Source organism: Coenobita brevimanus, chromosome 61 (genome assembly GCF_032717465.1).
Source record: "Coenobita brevimanus isolate Jiangsu-jjx chromosome 61, ASM3271746v2, whole genome shotgun sequence".
Taxonomy (NCBI): domain Eukaryota; kingdom Metazoa; phylum Arthropoda; class Malacostraca; order Decapoda; family Coenobitidae; genus Coenobita; species Coenobita brevimanus.
In genome coordinates, this window is record NC_137014.1 from 22097737 (window position 1) to 22119557 (window position 21821).

The 21821-nt window shown below is 41.3% G+C and overlaps 1 protein-coding gene across 1 annotated transcript in view; it reads right to left on the minus strand.

The window, feature by feature from the left end:
- Positions 1-21821, minus strand: part of LOC145403705 (glutamate receptor 1-like) — a 1124056-nt gene that overhangs the window by 87963 nt on the left and 1014272 nt on the right. Inside the window, exons 9-13 of the mRNA XM_080275390.1 lie at positions 14685-14795; positions 14407-14518; positions 8621-8715; positions 4894-5139; positions 3933-4042 (exon numbers count right to left, since the gene is read on the minus strand). Of these exons, the coding sequence (XP_080131516.1) occupies positions 3933-4042; positions 4894-5139; positions 8621-8715; positions 14407-14518; positions 14685-14795 (674 nt within the window). The remainder of the gene's footprint in view (positions 1-3932; positions 4043-4893; positions 5140-8620; positions 8716-14406; positions 14519-14684; positions 14796-21821) is intronic.

Consider the following 21821-nt stretch of genomic DNA (forward strand, 5'->3'; position numbering starts at 1 on the left):
TAGGGAGGGAATAGCGACGGAGTGCAAACAGCATGTGGAAAACCAGCTGAAGATTAGGGAGGGAATAGTGGCGGAGTGCAGACAGCATGTAGACGACCAGTTGAAGTCAATTAGTGAGGAAATAGTGATGGAGTGCAGACAGCATGTAGATAACCAGTTGAAGCATGTAGTCAATCATGAGAAGATAATTAGTGAGAAATTTGAGGCTGTAGAGAAATATTGCACTGCTGAGCCTCAGGTTAGTGTACAGGGAGCGTATGAAGGGAATGGACAGTGTATGGTGAATCTTGACGGATCCCGGGCATCTGAAGATGGCATTACAGGGCTGAATAATCAGAATGCAGAAGTTGTGAGTCCTGAACTTAATTATGATGCCTCAGTTATTTGGCCCCAAACCAGTGAAGTGCATGGCTATAATGGGGATCCAGTTAAGAAGAAACCTCAAAAAAGTGATGGTAGAGTATCTTGGGAAGCTTTCCGTGCACATTTTGAGTTACTTGCGGATCAGAATGGTTGGGATGATAAGAAGAAGGCTCCAGAAGACCGACCACTGAAGAAATGCAAGAGAACCTTGATGAATAGTGTGCGAGAAGACAGAAGGACACACAACACGCATCGTAGTAGGAATGTGAATCATAGGAAGAAATGCTGCTGTACTGTAGTGATGGGGCCGGCATCGGACGGAGAAGACCTGGGGAGGATGCAGATGAAGGGTACAGATTTGCAACCGGTGCTGGAGTGGCTGCACCGGAGTGCAGTGCGACCATCATGGGGAGGTGTTTCCAGGTTGGGCCCTGCGACTGGGAGCTGCTGGAATCAGTGGGACCTTCTTCGTTGCAACAGACTACTGGAGCGTCAGTGGGAGATGCCCAATGGCCTCAACGAATGTTGGCAACTGGTGGTTCTGAAGAAGATGAGGTCTGAGATCTTGGATGAGTCCCATAACCAGATCACTAGTGGCCACCTGGGAGTGAAGACAATTCTAAGCCGGCTGCGACACAAGTTCTACTGGACTGGGATGCGTCAGGATGTTGAACAGTGGTGTCGGACCTGTGATGTGTGCTATGTGAAGAAGAGAACCAAGACATTCCAGGAGGAGTGGACTGTGTGGAGGAACCAGGACATCGTCGGAAGCGGAATAGAAGAAGACCTGATAAGCTGAAGGATTATTTTATGTATAGTTAGATGTTTCAGTAGGATTAAGGTTTATGTTTGTATATATTGTGTAGTTTTGTCAGGACGACAAAGAACTAGGGAGGGGGTAGTGTTATGAAGGGAGATTTGCCAGTTAGATAGTCTCGTACCTTCGAGACGTTTCTGGTACCGTAAGTTCCTGTACGAGTCAGAGTTGACAGTTAGCCTGCTGCTTGTGAGCGTAGTTATTTCGTAAGTTATGTATTAATTTAATGTGCTTTTTCTCAATAATGTTTTAAGTGATTCTTTGTTAAATCATGCAGTTTAAGTTCGTATGGTAAATGATTTAGAGTGTTATGTAATGTAGGAAAACTCTAGCATTTTTTTATGTCTCGTAATTGGTAACTGTTGTTGCTAGGGGCTGATGCAAGACAGTATGTCCTAGAATGTTGGAGAAGTAGAAGTTTCGAGAGTAATGCAAGCTTATATAAGATGGTGCAGGGACTGTTACGAGTTGAGTCGGGTTTCAGTTCAGTGTGAGTGAAGTGCAGTCGGTTTTGGTTAAGTCTGAGTGTAGTGCAGTGTCAGTGTCAGTCAAGATTGTATACTTTTGGTACATGTGAAAACAGTGGCAAACAGTGAAGGGTTATTGAAGTTTGTATATCATTGGAAGTGAGAAAACAGTGAAGTGTTGAGCATTAAGTGTAATAACAGTTAGTAAAGTGTGTATAGCTCCAGTGCTTGTGAGAACAGTGAAGTTGGAAAGAATTAAGTGGAATTATTTCGAAAATAAAGACAGTGATCTTTAAGGAGCCAGTGTTTATTTTCGCATCAGCTGATCTTGTGTACTGCACACCTAAAGGCTGACCATAAGAAGAACAACTCACTGGGCAACGTCCTTCCTGTACTGTACTACTGCTGTTGGAGCCTGTGGCAGTGTTGGGGTGGTGACGTAACAATATATATATATATATATATATATATATATATATATATATATATATATATATATATATATATATTTATATATAATATAGATAGAAAGATAGATAGGTATAGATGTATATATACATACTGTACATACATACATTTATAAATAATGTACACACAGTAAGCCAAATGCGAAAATATATGCCCATAGATACATGTGTGGGAGTGCTAGAATGCACGAGGGTAGGCAGGGAGACATACATAAAAGCACATATTGAGATAGAGTCCACCCGCATAGTGGCTCTCTCTCTCTCTCTCTCTCTCTCTCTCTCTCTCTCTCTCTCTCTCTCTCTCTCTCTCTCTCTCTCTCTCTCAAACTTTTTTCATTTTTAACCGTTTGCAGTTATTGAATCTTTCTACTAACATTAGGAGCAGACCACCTCGGAAGAGAAAGTAATTTCTGTATGGTCTGAGTATTAACACAGCTGTGTAATTCTCGCCTGTTCTTGCCAGAGTTGCATGATCCTTTAGCATCACTGATCACAGGGCAAATCAACCAGTTAATATATACACCAGACATGAGGGGGAAATAATAAACGGGCATGTAAGTCCGGCTTCTGCTACACCTTCTAGGGGCCACCTCCCCAGCCACGGATATTCCCAATGGAACTATTTGCACATAATGGACCTATTTCTTTCATTATTATATTTTTCCCCTTAAATCTATTTTCCCAACTTTAACCTTTTTTCCCCATGGACATATATTTTTCGCCATAGACCTATTTTTCCCATGAACCAAATTTTTCATATGAATCTAGTACTCTAATGGCATTTTATTTTTAATCACATGGAAACAGTTTTTCCCTACAGACCTGTTTTCTCCATGGATTTAATTTCTCGATGGATCTGTTTTGTCCCGTGGACCTACCTTCCTCTTGGAACTATTTTTTCTCCTTGGACATGCTTACCCATGGGATTCACTTTCCCTCCAATAACCTGTGTTCCCCCATGGACCTGTTTTCACCATGAACCAGTTTTCCACATGGACCTATTTTTTTCTCGTGGGGACACACAGAATCTCTGGTTGATATATTTTTTGTCCATGGATCAATTACTGCCAGGAGCATTTTTTACACACTGGATTTGTGTTTTCACTTGTGCCCAATTCCCCCAAGGATGTATCCTCTCCATGGACCGACTTTCCCACACAGACGTATTCCAACTGTCAACTATCTACTCTGTGGACTCCCGTAAATTTATTATCCTCTACCCAGCCACCCACTATCCCACCTATATACCTACCCACCCTCTCAGAGTAGTGAGCTCACCTCTTGCCTTGTCTCTTGGATGCCACCCACCCACTCACCCACCAAGCAACCAACGAAACCCATTAACCAACTCACCCTACCCATCCACTCATCCACAAAGTCCACCAGCCCACACCCCTCCTGCCCACCTGCCCAGCCTACTCCATTCATTCACCCCACTCAACCCTCCCCAGTTACAACACTTGGTTCGCCCAATCCACCATGGCCACTTCCTTCACATCCCAGAATCCACCCATCCGCCCCACCCACCGCACCAGCTTCACCCATCCTCTCTGTTCTCCCACCCAACCACGCATCCCGCCCACCCATCCTGTCCACCCCACCCATCTCTCTTCCCCAGCCCAGCCTAATCACCCAACGTATTCACCCTCTCGTCAATGCACCAACTCTATCCACTCATCCATTCGCCATCCTACCCACTCAGCAACCAAGCCTGGACCACCACCAGGATGGCTTGCAAGTTTGAAAGTTTACACACTCATCACCCCCCCCCCCCATACACACACACACAGTATAGATAAGCATGCATCTGTCTCTCACCTTGGACAAAGATCGGTCGCCTGTTTCATGAATGTTCCCAGTGTGAACCAAACACAGTTGCAGATGGTGAAATCGTTGCTCACACTTGATTTGCTATAGGTATCTATCACCTGTAAGAGAAAAAGAGTATAAGTTAAGCAATGATTATATTTTGTTTTCTTCATCTCCATATATATATATATATATATATATATATATATATATATATATATATATATATATATATATGAGGATTGAACCGATTCTTGAATACATGTTCTTTCACGTAATTCATCAGATTTTCGGCAACCTCTCCTCCCCATCTCTAGTGTACAATGTGCATTCTAACGAAGAGTGTAAACTCCTTAAACCGTGTAAAAACTGGACGTAATCATGTGTACATTTTTTATTAATTCCCGACGACTTTATTAAGCTAAAAGGAGATAATCTGTAATGATGGGATTAGATACAGTCTCCAATACCATCCATAATTTGATTTTTATGTCAGATGAATAAAACTGTCTGAAGAGAGCAAGATTAGCTTAAAAGATACGTTATTAATGAGGAGTGGTTACAGTTTACATTGGAGTTAGAGGAACTGATCAACCAACTACTGGCTTATAGGTTTGTTGTTGTTAAGAGGTGTGTCTGGCGATACAACTACCGACTTTTATTTTACCGATGAAATTTCCTGTTCTTCCATTCGTATTTCATCAAAAAATCGTATGTTAGACCCGTAAAGGTGTGTGTGTGTGTGTGTGTGTGTGTGTGTGTGTGTGTGTGTGTGTGTGTGTGTGTGTGTGTGTGTGTGTGTGTGTGTGTGTGTGTGAGAGTGAGTGCGTGTGTGTGTACACACACTCCGACTTTGGCTGTAGATTTGATCCCCCCTCCCCTGAAGGCCAGCAACCATTTTAAGACAGTGGATAACTTCCCTAACACCTGACCACCATTCATCATCAGCACATTCCCCTGAGTCACTCACCTTCCACTCACTAGGGCTGAATCTGGTAACGAGGAACAGGACGATGGAAACCCCAACGTAGGCAAAGACAATGCAGGTCCATATCTCGTGTGAGAGGGGCGACATGAAGCTGAACACTCCTGGTTTCTCCTTGACAGGCTTCTTGATCATGATGGAGATCCCGTGGGTCATGAAGGGCTTGGTAAAGTCGATTACCTGTTCCCTCGAAGATGTGATAGTTAGTGGCGCAATCGCAATGTCCGCCTCCTGTTGTCCAGAGAAAATATCTGTGAGTTGCTTATCATCATCATTCACTGACAGCACGCTCCCTTTCTCTGCACTCTATAGTCAATGACAGGGCACATCTTATTCCTATCTCCCTTTACATATTTTGACAGTACACTCGCCTTCTCCCACCTTCTGTATTCACTGACAGCGCACTCCCTTTCTCCATCTCTGTTCAGTGTCAGCACACTTCTTTTCTCCTGAATCTATATTCATTGACAACACACGCACTTTCCCACTGCCTCTATATTCACTGACAGCACGCTCTATTTCCCAGTGCTTCTGCATTCACTAATAGCACACTCACTTTCTCATTGCCTCTGTATTTTTTGTCAGCACACTCACTTTCTCCCTGCCTCTGTATTCATTGACAGCACACTCACTTTCCTGGTGCTTCTGTATTCACTGATAGCACACTCACTCTATCATTGCCTCTATATTTATTGACTGCACACTCACTATCTTCCTGTGTCTTTATTCATTGACAGTACACTCACCTTTCCTATCTTTGTTGACAACACACGCCCTTTCTTCTTGCATCATTATTCACTGACATCACACTCACTGACCACATGACTTTGTATTAATTGACAACACACTCAGTTTCCCCTTGCCTCCGTATTAACCCCTTAACCACGGGGCGTCACTTTTGTGAAACTTGGGAGTAAGGGATCATACCGTGAGGCGTCACTTTTGTGATTCTGTGTTATTTTGAATTCGCCCGGGCCTTCAAGTGGTGGCTTGTATCATCTATCAGTACTGCCAATGTCCAACACTAGTCAGCACTCCAAATCTCATCTATACTCCCATCCATTGTTGACAATTTAGCCATTTCTCCCTGTTCTTGACTCCCCTCCCTACCTCCCCTCCATTACCCTCTCCTCTCGCCTGCCTGGCCATGCTATGCTAAGTAAATCTTCCCTGGAATTTTTCACTGATTTCATCCATTGAAGTAAGCCCTATGCCCTATTCTTATACCAAATAATATATACAAAAAAGAAATAAGGTAAGTGAGAGTGCCATACACCTGGAATTGGCTAATTATCACCTGACAACACCTCATGTGCACTCATTCGCTAATTTTCGCTGTTTATTTCCCCTTGAAATATGCCATATAATCTATTTTCGTAATAAAAATATATATAAGAAAGGAAGGGAGAAGCCTAAGTGATATTTACATTCACCTGGAACTACCTAATTATTGCAGGCCACCACACTGTATTCTATGCTAAGTAAATCTTCCCTGGAATTTTCCACTGATTTCATCCATTGAAATAAGCCCTATGCCCTATTCTTATACCAAATAATATATACAAAAAAGAAACAAGGTAAGTGAGAGTGCCATACACCTGGAATTCGCTAATTATCACCTGACAACACCTCACGTGCACTCGTTCGCTAATTTTCGCTGTTTATTTCCCCTTGAAATATGCCGTATAATCTATTCTCGTAATAAAAATATATATAAGGAGGGAAGGGAGATGCCTAAGTGATATTTACATTCACCTGGAACTATCTAATTTATTATGTATTGTCTAGATTTCCTGCCAATCATTTCATAGCTATATATTAACAGCTCTCACAAGGCTGACATTGGCAGTATTGTACTCTCCCTTGGCACTTGGCAAGCCACCAGTATCAGTTTACTGTCGTCTTTCAAGGTGAAAGTAGGTCGGATTCACGCCTGCTAAATTCCGCCGCTTTTTAGCCCCATGCAAAGGGTCCTGTGACCTCTACCCTCTACTAAACCTCGTGTGGAAGGAGGTAAAGGGCTGACAAATGATAGAGAGCAAATACGATCTTTCTGGTGAGTAAAACAGTGCAAGTGGAAATGTAAATAATGTGTAAATAATGCGTAAACAGCAAGTGAAAGCAATGAATGTAAATATAAGTGAACAGTGGAAAATGGTTTTATAAGTTACTGCAAGTGACAGTGCCTAACACAGTGTAAATAAAATAGAAATGTAAATAATGTAAATAAAATAGAGAACGTAAATAGAAATGTAAATGAGTAGTATTATAAGAATACGTGTATATATACTAGGAGTAATGAAAGTGAAAGTTTCACTCTAGCATGTATGAATACTATGAGTTATGAAAGTGAAGGTGAAAGTGACATTCACTTTCAACGCTAGTATACAGGACGAGAAAGTGAATGCTACGTATTTTACTGAAAGAGAAATTGAATGCCTACAGTGACAATAAACTACTATTACTGAAGGAAACTTATGGATAAAGACTGTAGATATGTATAAGTGTTATATACTGTAGTAATAGAAATTTAAAGTGTGATGGGTTTTATGAATAATAAATGACAGAACACCAGCGGCGAACGATCGCAAGTGGGAAGGTCATATATTGCTCGTAATTTTCATTGCTTTCACATTTTTTTTTTTTTTTGGAGTATGGATTCCAAACTATTTGAGAATCATAGAATACTGTTTCTAGTGATAATATCAGGCTGTGGTAATCATATTACGGGTTGTCAGGAAGTGTAAAGTGGAGACTTCGTTACCCAACTTCAGAGGTCTCCACAAGTCCTACGGTACTCGACGAAGGCTCAACAAACACCCCAGGAGAAAGCTGACGGTATGTGCCATATGCCTATATGATTTTAATATTCTAGGGCTAATAACTGATTTTTGGCAAATATTTTTAGAGAGTCTGTCGGAGCGCGAATATGCCCGCGGGAGCCGCAAGTCAAAGCAAAACAAGCCCATGGTTAAGGGGTTAAGTCACAGCATACGCACTTTTCTCCTGCATGTACAGTAAATTCACTGACAACACACTCATTTTCTCCCTGCATCAATATTCTTTGACAGCACACTCACTTTCCCCATGTTTCTGTATGCACTGAGAGCACATTCACTTTTTCCCTGCATCTATATTCACTAACAGCAGACTCAGTTCCTTCCCGCCTCTATATTACTTTACTAACCACCATGCCTCCTTTTCTTCTGCATGCCATCCAATTATGCACCGCATTTTCCTCTGCATTCCCTCTCATTTTTCACCACGCTTCTTATCTCCCCACCAATACATTCTATCATTACTCACCACACTTTGTATCCCAAAACAAATTATCCCTCTTCCTACAAATAAATTCTGTCTCGTTATTTACTACTTTTCCTATCACTCCACACTTTCACTCAAAATCACTATTCACCACACTCGCGCTCCCTGTATATTCCCTCTCAAGCCATAGTCTCAACAGCCTATTTCAGTTCAGGGGAAAGAACATACGAGTAGCAAAATACAGTGCAACAAAAACAACAAAATTAACCTATGCAGTAAGAATAACTCCTTGTATTACTAATCCTTTTTAAGCTAAATAAATAGAAAGAAAGGGGACGAGTGTGCGGCTAAACGGTGAGCGTCCCTGTGCAAAATAAGCAAAAACTGGTCCGCCTGTTGCCAGAACATACAGGTACTGCACTGTACAAAGGCCTTGTCCAACACTCACTTGTCTCACCAGCTCTCCCACCATACCATCCCAGCCGCCGTATTGGCCATCGTTTTGACCACCGTAGTTGTTGTCCTTCACAAGCTGCAGCGTGTCTGAGGGGAATTAATAATGACCCATGGGTACACAGATCAACAGGAGACAATAAGTATATGTACTTTAAAATGGACTGTTGTCTGTATAAGGGTTTCTTCAGCTACTCCAGCTAAACCTGTGTACCGATTTTGATATAACTTTGCAGGAAAACTCTCTAGTGCCAGAGATTTGTAAAATCTTTTTGGGTTCCAGAATTACGAAAATATATTTGTTTGAAAAATTATTTTAGTTACTCATCAAAGGTTTGTTTTCTGAAACGAAAGCCAAGGACATCTTCGAGCCTTACCACATGCTGGTTTATTCGTACATATTTCAAAGTTCAGAAAAATCACCAAACGAGTGAAGACTACCATAGGGAATCTTACGGAGGTATACAATAATATGTCAGTATACGATGAGAGGCATGCAAGAGAAATTACTACCGGTATGTCCTTTGCAAAGAACAATGTACTCCTTGACCTGGAAGGGGAATAGGAACATGAATAAACGGATAAACAGGTAATAATCAACTAGTTTACAAAAACAGAAGTAGGTAATAAAGAGAAAAATTTTTGCATAATGAGAAAATGATATGAGTAAACAAGACCATTCAAACATTATATACCTCCGCCAAGGCGCATCGTCCCTTTTTCATAGTTTTCATGACCTTAGCTTTTGATATTTTTCGTTCACACATTTAATCACTTGTTCCTCTTATAGTCCTCTATCAACATATTAAGTAAAACTGTTTGGAGTAAAGAGAATAAAACAAAAAGTTTTGCAGTCAACAGTTGTCAACAAAGTATTAATACATTACTAAATTTCAGTCAGCAAAGTACTAATACTTTTATATTTTTCATTCATTCCATTGGCATGCACAACTGGAACAAAAGGAAGCTCAGTTCCATTATGGAGAAGGACTGCCTCCAGTGTATTCTTCCTAGAATCTATGAACAACCTCCATTCTACTGTTTGATGAGGACGAGATTTACATCGGTGTTGCATAAATGATACAAAATTATAACAGTAATAATGCATGTCGTCTATTTTGAAGTAGGCCTACATTGAGAGTTCTTCATGTCTATGATAGAAGCTGGTGGTACAAACCCCATCTTTTAAACATTCCATTCATTGAGTCGAGATCCAAGGAGTTCACTTTTCTCCTTGAGAAGGTTAAGGTGTCTTATAATCTCATACAGCTCTACGTGACTGATGAGATGCAGCTCCTTGCTCTCCAAATCTTCTTGAGAGTCGGCATCCATGCAGCTATCCTCCTCACTAGATTCTGATTCACGAGTGGTGCTTAATGGGGGATTTGGAAATGGAAGCTCAGGGCCATGGGGTACCGGTCTAAGAAGTCACATTAGGATACTTGATCTTGGACCGGGTTTTCACTGAATACCCTTTGGTGTTTGTGAGGCAAAAGTAGCAGTCAGTACTGTGATCCCTTGGTTCGTTCCAAACCACTGGTGTAGAGAAAGACATGCCTGATGGCCGTTCCCTAAGCATCCATTCATTCACGTGGTCTACATAGGGCTTGCATGCATTATGGGGTGCCCACTTCTAGTCTTGATCATCAACAGGAGATCTAAACTAATGTTTGTAAGCGGCTTTAACATTCCTTGGAATTGGTTTCTTCAGGCTTTGAGGTGTAAGGAGCCTGCAGATATAGCAAAAAGGATCTGATGCATCCATACAGTTACGGCGCTTCATTACATGCCTACGCAGATCAAGGCACTTTGTGGTAGTAAAGAAAATCTGAAACAGAATAATGGCAAATATAAGATTACCTATGCATGCTCTGATGCTCCCCACCTCAAGAGAAAAAAAATAAAGTTCAGCTTAATCATAGGAAAATTTAACCAGACTTTTGGCTATGGCTGATTCACTTTGAGTTACTAAATATCTTGTGATTCTATTACTTAACTGAAACTGATCTAAGAGCCACAAGAGCTTGCTGAATTGTTCCTTTATAAAATATATTTTTCTTTATGATAGGAGTCCGGTCGGATTTTCTCACGTATGAGGAAATTATCCTATGGTATACTGGTTCTACAAAACTGGACGAAATTTACAGGTTCGTGTTTCTTAAAATCACCTCAAAATATACTAGAACCATAACACTTAAAATTTTGTCGACCAGTGTTTTAATGGCTAGTCAGGAAGTAAAGCAGTTTTACCCAGATATGTCATATCAAGGCAATGAAAATACATCATTCATCTGTGCAGTAAAATTCCAAAATTAAATTAAGGAATTAATAAGAAAAAAAAAATCCATGCCAACAGGAAAAAAAAAATTAAATAATATTACTGTGTCATAAAACAAGTTAAAATCTCGATGCAAAAGTCACATGATTGCAATTCTGACTGATATAAAGGGGTGATATCCCAGGATACACTTAGTGAGTAACAGTAGCAGTGGTAGTAGTAGGCTAATAGTAGTAATAGTAACAGTTAACGAATGACAGCTCATGCTCCATGCATTAAGATGTCATTGTGATATCTGCTCACCTTCCCCCATTTTGTATCCTTCATAAGTTTTGCAGGGGGAATGACCCCCTCCCCCCCAAAAAAAAAAGCAAATTAATAATGGTGAAAATTTTCACACAGAGGAAGTTATTATTCAGGAAGAATACACACTGACCTGAGCAGTTTCTTTGAAATCCATGTGCTCACTTTTCCTTACTGCTGTTCGTTTTCATTCTGTGTGGGAGCTGACCCCCCAGCAAGATTTATTAGGGAGGAGTCACGTTCCCCAAATATCGTATCGTGAATGAGAGTTCATTGTCTAACATATAATATGATACTGAAGCCATATCTACCCGCCTTGAACTGTTTTTGAGCATCTTTACTTAGTGAGGAAAGCTGACCACCCCCTAAAAATCATGGTTGGAAAAGTGTACATAGTGAAAGGCCTTTCGGGTAACCAGACGAACTCACCTGAGGAGTTTCGCTGAAATCCAGTAGCAAACAGCCTTGGAAGAGTTAAAACACAGATACACAGAGATAGACAAAATGAATCTCGTGCAAACGTATAGGGTACGTTGCCGAAAATTATACCGTCTTGCTTTGTGGGATTGATACGTAAATAATAATAATAATAATCCATCCATCCATCCATCATCCAATCCTACCTTGCCCCATGAGGAGCGTAGGAGGCTAGGCATGTTGGTCCTGACATTTAAGATGTGTGACCAGCCTCACTCATCCCTGAGTGGCATTACATGAGCAATAACCTCAACCATCCCTTGGGTATAAACCTTCACCGGCTCAATCTGATTGGAGCGCCGCAATTACTCACTAAACCACCAGGTGCCATAATTTGGTTATATGGTTACCACCCAGCGTAGTAAATGGTTTCCTGGTGTACAGGAAACCATTTGGCTTGTCACTCAGTGTAGAGTCACCCATAGGCAGAAGAAGAGGAAAGAATGAAGGAAAGAAAGACAAAAGAGAGAGTGTAAAGTCACCCCCAGGCAGAAGAACGAGGAAAGAATGAAGGAAAGATAGACAAAAAAGGGAGTGTAAAGTCACCCGCAGGCAGAAGGACGAGGAAAGAATGAAGTAAAAGCGCTCCCACCTAATACTAATAGTAATATTATTATTATGATAATGACGAGGATGATGATGATGATGATGATTATTATTATATTTTTATTATTGAAGTAAGATGGAGAAACATACCATGTTCTTATTAGCCTATTTGAAAAATATTACTTCGACTTGTTTGATTTTAAACCGAATTTTTCTGTTCAAAGCGGATTTTTCTTACTTCCCATTACGTTTACATTAAAAAGAAGCAGAAAAAGGTAACAGTGCTACACCATCCCACAACAGAATGAGTACTGCATTATCCACTGCCAACCTGTTTTACCCAGCTTATACTTGTACCTGGCTACAACAATCCTTAGCCACAGCTAAGCAGTCACACAAAAAACACGTTGCTGAGTACAAGACAGGCCCCTTCACTCTTCTATAGTGGCGGCGTGAGACTCTGAGGTTGTTATCATCGTGCCCTGGCAACCTACCAATCAAAAGTGCGTCTGATTTCGTGTATAATATGAGACGCATGTGATTCGTGTATAATATGTTCGTGTATAATAATATTCGTGTTTAATATATTCGTGCATAATAATACGATTCGTGTATAATATGATACGATATTGGACGCACTTTTGAATGGTAGGTTGCCAGGGTACGATAATGAGTCAGAGTCATGCACCGCGACTATAGTCGAGTATATATCTCAATGCGGCAATATTTTGACGAAATACATTCAACATCTGGCAATAGATGTTTACCCAAAGGCAAGTAATATCAACTGGAGTAACAGGGTGATGGGTCTTGTAAGAGAGAGAGAGAGAGAGATGCCAAGAGGTAAGATGCTGACTGTCTAACTGAAACAAAGGCTAAACAGCTTACAGTACTTGAGAACATGGTAGCTGCTGTAAGAAAGGGTATAATAATCAGCTGAAGTACATGTTTTTGTTTTTAACCAAACAAATATTGTATTTATTGTTGCAGAAACCACAAATTCAGAAAATTACAGAAGTGGAAGACTTTTGCACTCTAATTCAAGACACAGTACTGAAGAATATGTAAGCATTTTTTTTAGTTTTATCGTCGTTTCATTTATATTTGCATGAAAAATATGAAATTAGTATATTTCGTTAATCCATTTATTTTGTTACAAAAGCCAAGTCATTTAATTCAGGATTATAATAAATTAGTTAAACCACCTCGATTAAAATTAGACCAGGAAACTAAACAAGTGCCTCTTGAAATAGTGAACACATGAAACTCTTTATCTGTAGTAAATACGGTGTCCTCTTTATATCAAACTAAAACACTTAAATATCGATTTCTTTGGTGGATGAGAGCTACAAATTAATGTAAGTACACCATACAATAAGAAAGCAAATAAACAAGTAAATAACAAATAAATAATGCAGAAATATCTTCTTCAAGTACTTCCAGCAAAGCAAAAAAAAAAAGTCGAGTACTTGATTAGGGAGGAAGTCTGTATTTGCACAAATATTTCTTAAAATAATCTTGCACACAGACGACTCTCTCGAGCATCTTCCTCATCTCAAAAAGTTAACATGGACTCATAGTTAATCTTGGGAATAGGCTAAGAGGACAGCCAGATCCCTAACGTAGTTTTCGTTACGATCATTCCCAGAAACTTACCAATGCAGCCTCGGAAATACAAGATACAATTTACATAAAGTAGAATATAAGTTTCATATGTTCATCATAAACAGCAAGCCAGTTCATTCTGCGGAAGGAAGCCAAGAGATCTTGCGAGGCTCGAAAAGTAAGGATGGCCAGTTTCACTTATCCCTGAGTGGCATCATGTAAGCAATAAGCCCCTGCCACCCTCAGACGGACACTCATGTGGGTTCCATGACGTTGGAGCATCTGAACTCACTAGACCACCAACGTAGGAGATGGCTTCCTAGATTACAGGAAAACATTAGGTTTCTCACTCACTGTTGGGTCACTATAAATCTTTTGTACATCGAGTGAGTAGTTGGTCGATGCCCCCACCCACTACCAACATAATCAAGTGCTGACATTTAATTCTGAGAAAGAATGTCAGGAGGCCAGCGAGATCCTTGGCGTAGCTCTTGGGAAGTTCGTTGCCGAAAATATATTTAAGAGCTCCAAGGAATACCAATTCATATTGGTAAAATCATCCTAATACTCACAGTTAATTCCAAGGAAGGATGCCAAGAGGTCAGCGAGATCCTTAGCGTATCCCTCGTAGCGATCATTGCCAGTGTAGTTACCGTCCTTCCTCACCATCAAGAACGGCTCTTCCTGTGAACAGGGAAATTAGGTCCGTTACATCATCTCACAGAAAATGGATCATCATCGCCTTATTCCTTTTGCCAGCATAAAGTACCTAATGTTCCTTATTCAGACTTGAGAGAGAGAGAGAGAGAGAGAGAGAGAGAGAGAGAGAGAGAGAGAGAGAGAAACGTACCAATATCGATGTAATGATGTAGGACTTATTAGCCACCACTCGGTCAGTCATGTAGCTCGTGTGCTTCGCCGGCACTGTTTCCAATCCTCGTGTATCGCTCCACGTTCCGATCTGAAAGAGAAATGACTGTAAAACAAAGTGAACAAGAAGGCACTCAAAGAGCACATAACACAGCCAGTGGCAATAAAATTTGCAATTTATTCCTTTATCAGGATCCAGCTGCACCTCAAAAACTAGTCAGCTATTCCTTGACCCAATGCCCACCAATCAACACGGGTAATTTCATAATCTCCGTTCAACCTCAATGGCAAAGGTAATTAAGTTTACAAATAATAGTGCAATAATAAACTTCTTACTCTCCTATCTCTCCCTCCTCCTCCCCCAACATTACCATCGCCTTCCTCACCTCCTCCTCCCCAACCTCCTCTCCTCTCCTCCCCAAACTTCCATCCCTCTCCTCGTAACCCCTTCTCCCTTTCCCTCTCCTTCGCGTCCCTCTGCCCTCTCCCTTTTCCTTTTTCATCCCTCTCTCTCTCCCCCTCTCACCATCCCCTTCTTCCTCTCTCTTGTCGCTTCCCAGACCACTTTTTCCCCTCCCTCTTCACTCCCCCCTGTTCTCTCTCTCTCTCTCTCTCTCTCTCTCTCTCTCTCTCTCTCTCTCTCTCTCTCTCTCTCTCTCTCTCTCTCTCTCTCTCTCTCAGCCATATTCCATCTCCATCTTTTCCTCCTTCAGCTTCTTCAATCTGGTGACTGATATATCTATTTTTTATAGTTACTCAGGTAGATGTGGGCGTCCATCATTCACTCACGCAATGTAGCGTTGCCTTATGGTCTCCACACTGAGTGGCAAGCCAAATGATTTCATGTACCCAGGAAACCATTTACTACACTGGGTGTTAACCATATAACCGGTGTTTTTGGCCGGATAATGTCCTCCAGATTCCTACTATCTCACATAAGTAAATTTTGGTAGACGTTTCAGAGAGCCTCCGAGGGTCCAGTACCCGGCCTGGGCCCCAACCAAATGGGCAGATTCGCATGACCATGAGGAATGTGAGAGGTGTGAATGAGGGGATCAAGAGGGTGGAAGTAGTGAATGTGTTCAAGAGTGCGAGATATGCCATGATTGCATCGTGTGAAACAAAGATGAAAGGGTGTGAAGTGGAAAGGTGGGAGGGTGTAAAATGTGTAAGATCGGGCATGAATGGGCGAGGAAGATGCAAGGAAGGAATTGGTTTGTTGATGAATGAAGTGTGGCAGAGTGGACTGAGAGACTACAAATATGTCAGCTCGAGATGTATGTATGCCAAGTTCAAATTTAAGAAGGTGAAAGTGGCAGCGATTGTAGCGTATGTACCATGTGGCGACAGGAATGAGACAGAGGAAGACAGCTTTTGGAATGAGCAGGATGAAGTAGTGAAGGGTGACATGAATGGGAGAGTAGGCGATGGTCCTGTGAATGATATAATGGGTAATTATGGAGTACCAGGAGAGAATGATAATGGGAATCGGTTATGAATTTGTAATTCTTGTCAAACACAAAGATGCACATAAATATACTTGGTATAGAGGGAATGGAGATCGTGTTAAACGGAGCCTGATTGATTACGTGGTCGTTGAGAAATCGATGCAGGGAAGCGTTGCTGTTGCGAGGGACCTGAGAGAACGATGTGACGGTTTGTCAGATCATATGATTGTGGTATCCAAGATTAAGCTGAGAGGAGTGACATGGACCAAGGGAGAAAGGAGCTGTCAGGGTGACAGACTGAAAGCCGAGAAGCTGTGGATCTGAGAAATGGCAGATGAATACTGGGCCAGAGTAGGAGAGGAGTTAGAATCAGTGAACTGGAATGAAATGGGTCTGGGCAGCTTGTGGAATGCATATAGGGATTGCCTAATTAGAAATGCTAAAGCAGTGTGTGATGTGGCAAGAGTAAAAACAAAGAAGAAAGGTACGGCATGATGGGATGATGATGTTAAGGGAACAGTGGAGGAAAAGAGGAAGAAGTGGCTAGAATGGATACAGGACAGTGATTCAGTTGAAATAAGAATTAAATACACTGAGAGCAAGAAGCACGTAAAGAGACTAGTAAGGAGGGAAAAGGAAATAAATGATGATCTAGGAAGAAAAAAATAATGCAAATTACTCTGAAAATAGTAAGTTATTCTGGAAAGAGGTGCGGAAAGGTAGAAGTAACAATGGAAAGAAATGTGAAAGTATAAAGGATGTGAGTGGTAGATTATTAACCCACTGCGATGAAGTAAGGACCTGCTGAAAATAATATTTTGAAAGTCTGATGAATGGAAGTGGAGAAAGCAAAGCCACTGATAACATGATTGGTTTGGGGGGGGGGGGGTGTACAGAGGACTGCAGTGCCAGGAAACGTGACACTCGCGCTGGTGAAGAATGCTGTAAAGCGGCTGAAAAATGGGGAAACAGCTTGAACTGACGAGATGCATGCAGAGATGATTAAGTGTAGTGCAGAGAGCGGAATGAAGTACTTGTTGGAGATATGTAAGAATGCAAGGATGAGTGAAACTGTGCCAGTAGAGTGGAGAATTGCAGTGATTGTACCCTTGTACAAAAATAAAGGTGAGCGAAGTGAGTGAAAGAATGATCGTGGCACAAGTCTATCGAGTGTTTTATGGAAGGTGTATGGAAGAACTGTTATAAAGTAAGAGAGATATCAGAAGTCCTAGTGAGTGCCGATCAGGCTGGCTTTGGAAGCGGCAGATAATGTGTGGATCAAATATTTCCAGCGAGACAGATAGTGGAGAAGGCTTGTGAGAAGGACTATTAGGTGTTTATGGCATTTATGGATCTGGAAAAAGCATACGACAAAGTAGATAGAGATGGACTGTGGAATGTTTTGCGCATGTACTGTGTAAATGGTAAGCTGCTAGGTGCCGTCAAGAGTTTTTATGATGGTAGTGAGGCATGTGTAAGGGTAAATGGGCATCTAATTGAATGTTCACGATCAATGTGGAAGTGCGACATGGTTGTGTGATGTTTCCATGGTTGTTGATATATATATATATATATATATATATATATATATATATATATATATATATATATATATATATATATATATTGTTACGGAACAGGTAGATAATGAACACTTCAAGTGAGAACACCAAAATCACTACTGTCCCGCAAAGTTCCAGGTTCAAAACAAAAGAGTTAGGTAAAATTACAAGTTAAAGTTTAATGCTCAAACTAACAACTAAACATTCAGGACTCATAAGGATAATGTAATGGCAAAAAACAGGTTAAATATATGGTTAACTGCAATAGCCTCTATTAACACGAAATTAGCAAGAGTAAATTTATCTAAGTCAGTCCTGATAAAATGAGAAAACCGGATAATGCTCAGTTAAAGCAAGATATATTTTTACAGATTCACAATATTATTAACAATGGCTGACATCAAAAACTCCACATGAATCACAAAAACCTCACCAGGCGTACGAACTAACACATTATGGTATACAGTACAAGAAAGAAAATGTAATAACACTTATACTCAAATTACACAGCAGCTAGATGGTTGGAGACTTCCTGAGCACTCACAAAAATAATAACAACTGTACAGGGGAGGACAGAGATGTGAACAAAATGAGGAGGTAGATCTAAGTGGCAATTAATGCAGAGACTGAGCTCATTATATAGGGGCCGGCAGAGCTTGATACAACTTGTGGGAAGGACGCGCAAATGAAGCTATAGGGGACAAAGAGTTGACACTCCTGCTCTGAACAACAGAAAGAACGACTTACTCTACTATAAGGGGGAGAAGGGGGGAGTGAGGTAAAACACGCTAGCCTGGTCACTATGGAAGCCACGAGGCGAATCGTGATCATACATGCAGCATACTGTACGTTAGAATTATACAAAGGATGATGAAATCATAGGCTATGTAACACCTCCCCACAAAAAAAAAGAAATTTACAAAGGAAATTTCTTATTACTCTAAAACAATCTGTCTAAGGTCTAGATAAGCAATCTGCAATAACATTTTCTTTCCCCTTGACATGTTGTATGTCTAATGAATACTCCTGAAGAAGTAGACTCCATCTTGTCAATCTCTGATTTTTATCTTTAAACTTACTAAGGAATTTCAGTGGGTTATGATCGGTATAAATGACTATGGGGTCAAAACCAGAACACAAATAAAATGAAAAATGCTGTAAACCCAAAATCAAGGCCAAAAGCTCTTTCTCAATAGTTGAGTAGTTCTTTTGAGGTGGAGTGAACTTCTTACTGTAATAAGATACAGGATGTTCAATACCCAAATCATCCTCTTGCAGCAAAACAGCCCCAGCTCCTGTATCACTTGCGTCAACAGCCATCTTAAAAGGCTTAGCAAAATTTGGAGTAGCGAGCACTGGCTGACTTAATAGGATAGCTTTAAGTTTGCTGAAAGAGGATTCACAGTTATCGGTCCAGACAAATTTAACTCCCTTTTTCAGTAGGTCTGTAAGTGGTGATACAAGAATTGAAAAGTTAAGAACAAATCTCCGGTAATAACCTACCATTCCCAAAAATCTTTGTTGCTCTTTCCTACTTTTAGGTCTGGGAAGATCACTTATAACCTGAACCTTAGCTCCTGGTGGTGCAACATGTCCATCACCAATTACGTACCCAAGGTATTGAACTTTAGCTTGACCAAACTCACACTTTGATAAATTAGCTACAAGATTAGCCTGAACCAAACGCTCAAGAAATTTACTGACATGGCATAGGTGATCTTTCCAGTTGTCACTGAAGATTAATACATCATCAATATAAACAACACACCCTGCCAAACCATCTGTTACAACATTCATGAGCTTCTGAAATGTGGCTGGTGCATTCTTCAAACCATATGGCATTGCAGAACATGCAAAAGTCTTTCCTAGTGTTACAAAACATGAGATCTCCCTAGCACATTCAGTCATAGGTACTTGCCAGTATCCCTTTAACAAATCAAACTTACTTATGTACCTAGCCTTTCCGATCTTGTCTATGCAATCTTCCACGCGAGGGAGAGGGTAAGTGTCTGTTTTGGTTATCTGATTAACACGTCTGTAGTCGATGCAAAACCGCTGTGACCCACCTGGCTTAGGGACTAGAGCGACAGGAGAACTCCACTCGCTCTGACAGGGCTCAATCATCTTGTGGTCCAACAGGTAGCCAAGCTCCTTCTGGATGAGAGGAACTTTCACTAGGTTCACACGGTAAGGAGGCAATTTGATTGGCTTTGCGTCTCCAACATCGACATCATGCATCAACACAGTGGTTTTTCCTGGAGTGGCACGGAACACTTGCGGGTACTCCTGCAGTAATGCTGAAAACTCCTGCCCTTCCTCGGGAGGTAGATGAGAAAGCTTAGTCTGGAGATCATTCATGATATCAGGATTCTTCCCCAAACTATCACTCAGGCTCATGCTGCATGGGAGAACTTCACTTGCAGACTCGGGTGGAACAGCTACAGTGCAGACTGGGTTATTTTCGTCCCGCCTGTGATATAACTTTAGCATGTTGATGTAACAAAGTTGCTTGTTCTTTCTACGATCTGGTGTGGCGATGACATAGTTAAGATCATTGAGTTTCTTCTCCACGAAATAAGGACCACTAAACTTGGCTTGAAGAGGTTGCCCATGAACCGGTAGCAGAATCAAAACCTGATCTCCTGGCTGAAAGTGGCGTAACCTGGACTTCTTATCATACCAAGTCTTCATCTTCTCCTGAGCAGCTCCTAAATTCTCTCTCGCCAGCTGTAAAGCAGTGGACAGCCGTTCTTTGAACTTCATCACATACTCCAGCAGGTTGACGTCATTTTCCTCCGACAGCCAGCATTCCTTGAGTAGCTTAAGGGGTCCTCTTACTTCATGGCCAAACAGTAGTTCAAAGAGTGAGAAGCCCAGTGATTCATTTGGAGATTCTCTTGCGGCAAATACAACGAATGGAAGACCTTTATCCCAGTCTTTCTGATGTTCCAAACAGTATTTCCTGAGCATCGATTTGAGTGTTTGATGATATCTCTCCAACGCTCCTTGGGTCTGGGGATGGTAAGCTGAAGACGTGATCTGGGTGATGCCCAACTCTTTCAGAGACTACTTGAAAATATTTGACATGAAATTACTTCCCCGGTCTGACTGTACCTCCTTGGGCAGACCAAACTTTGTGAAGAACCCTAGCATTTCCTTAACCACGTTCTTTGCTGAGATATTTCTAAGTGGAATGGCTTCAGGATAACGAGTAGCCATATCAATCAGGGTCAACACATAAGAAAATCCTGAAGAAGTCTTAGGAAGAGGACCCACAATATCCACCAACACACGGGTGAATGGCGCCTCAAAAGGAGGAATGGGAACTAGAGGTGCAACCTTTTCGGTCTGATTACACTTCCCCACAACTTGACAGGTGTGACAAGACTTACAATACCAGGAAACATCTCTGAAGATACCTGGCCAGTAGAAGTGTTTCAAAATGCGTGCCACAGTCTTCCTCGCTCCAAGGTGTCCTGCCAAACTGGAATCATGAGCCACTGTAATGATATCCTGCCTACAAACACGAGGGATGACAACTTGATGTACAACCTCCCATTCCCAGTCGGCTGATGCTGTTGGGGGTCTTCACTTTCTCATAAGTACTCCTGACTTTATATAATAACAAGTAGAAGCACCAGCTGACTCTTCCTCACTGCAAGCAGAGTTAGCTAGACCTTTCAACTCAGGGTCAGCAACCTGCAACTCAACCAACTCTTGATGAGACAAATTATCAACACTACGGGGTACTGCCTCATCTGGTGAGTGGTCCAAATTAGCAAGAAAAGTGTCAGCTAGGATAACATCATCATCATCATTATCCTCTAAGTCACCAGTAACTTTAGACTTAGCCCTAGTGACAGCACATGCAGAGAACACATCAGGGACATCACAATCCTGGGTCGCAGTCACTGGTTCACTAGACAACTGAGGAGCTGGACACACTTGACTTCCACCAATATCATTTCCAAGTAAGAAAGTTACACCTGACATTGGGAGTGTCTCAACCAACCCAACCATAACGGAACCATTAACAAAACCAGACTCTAAATTCACTCTGCACAGAGGGACAGAGAAGTAATTATTCCCTACACCTTGTAAGATTAC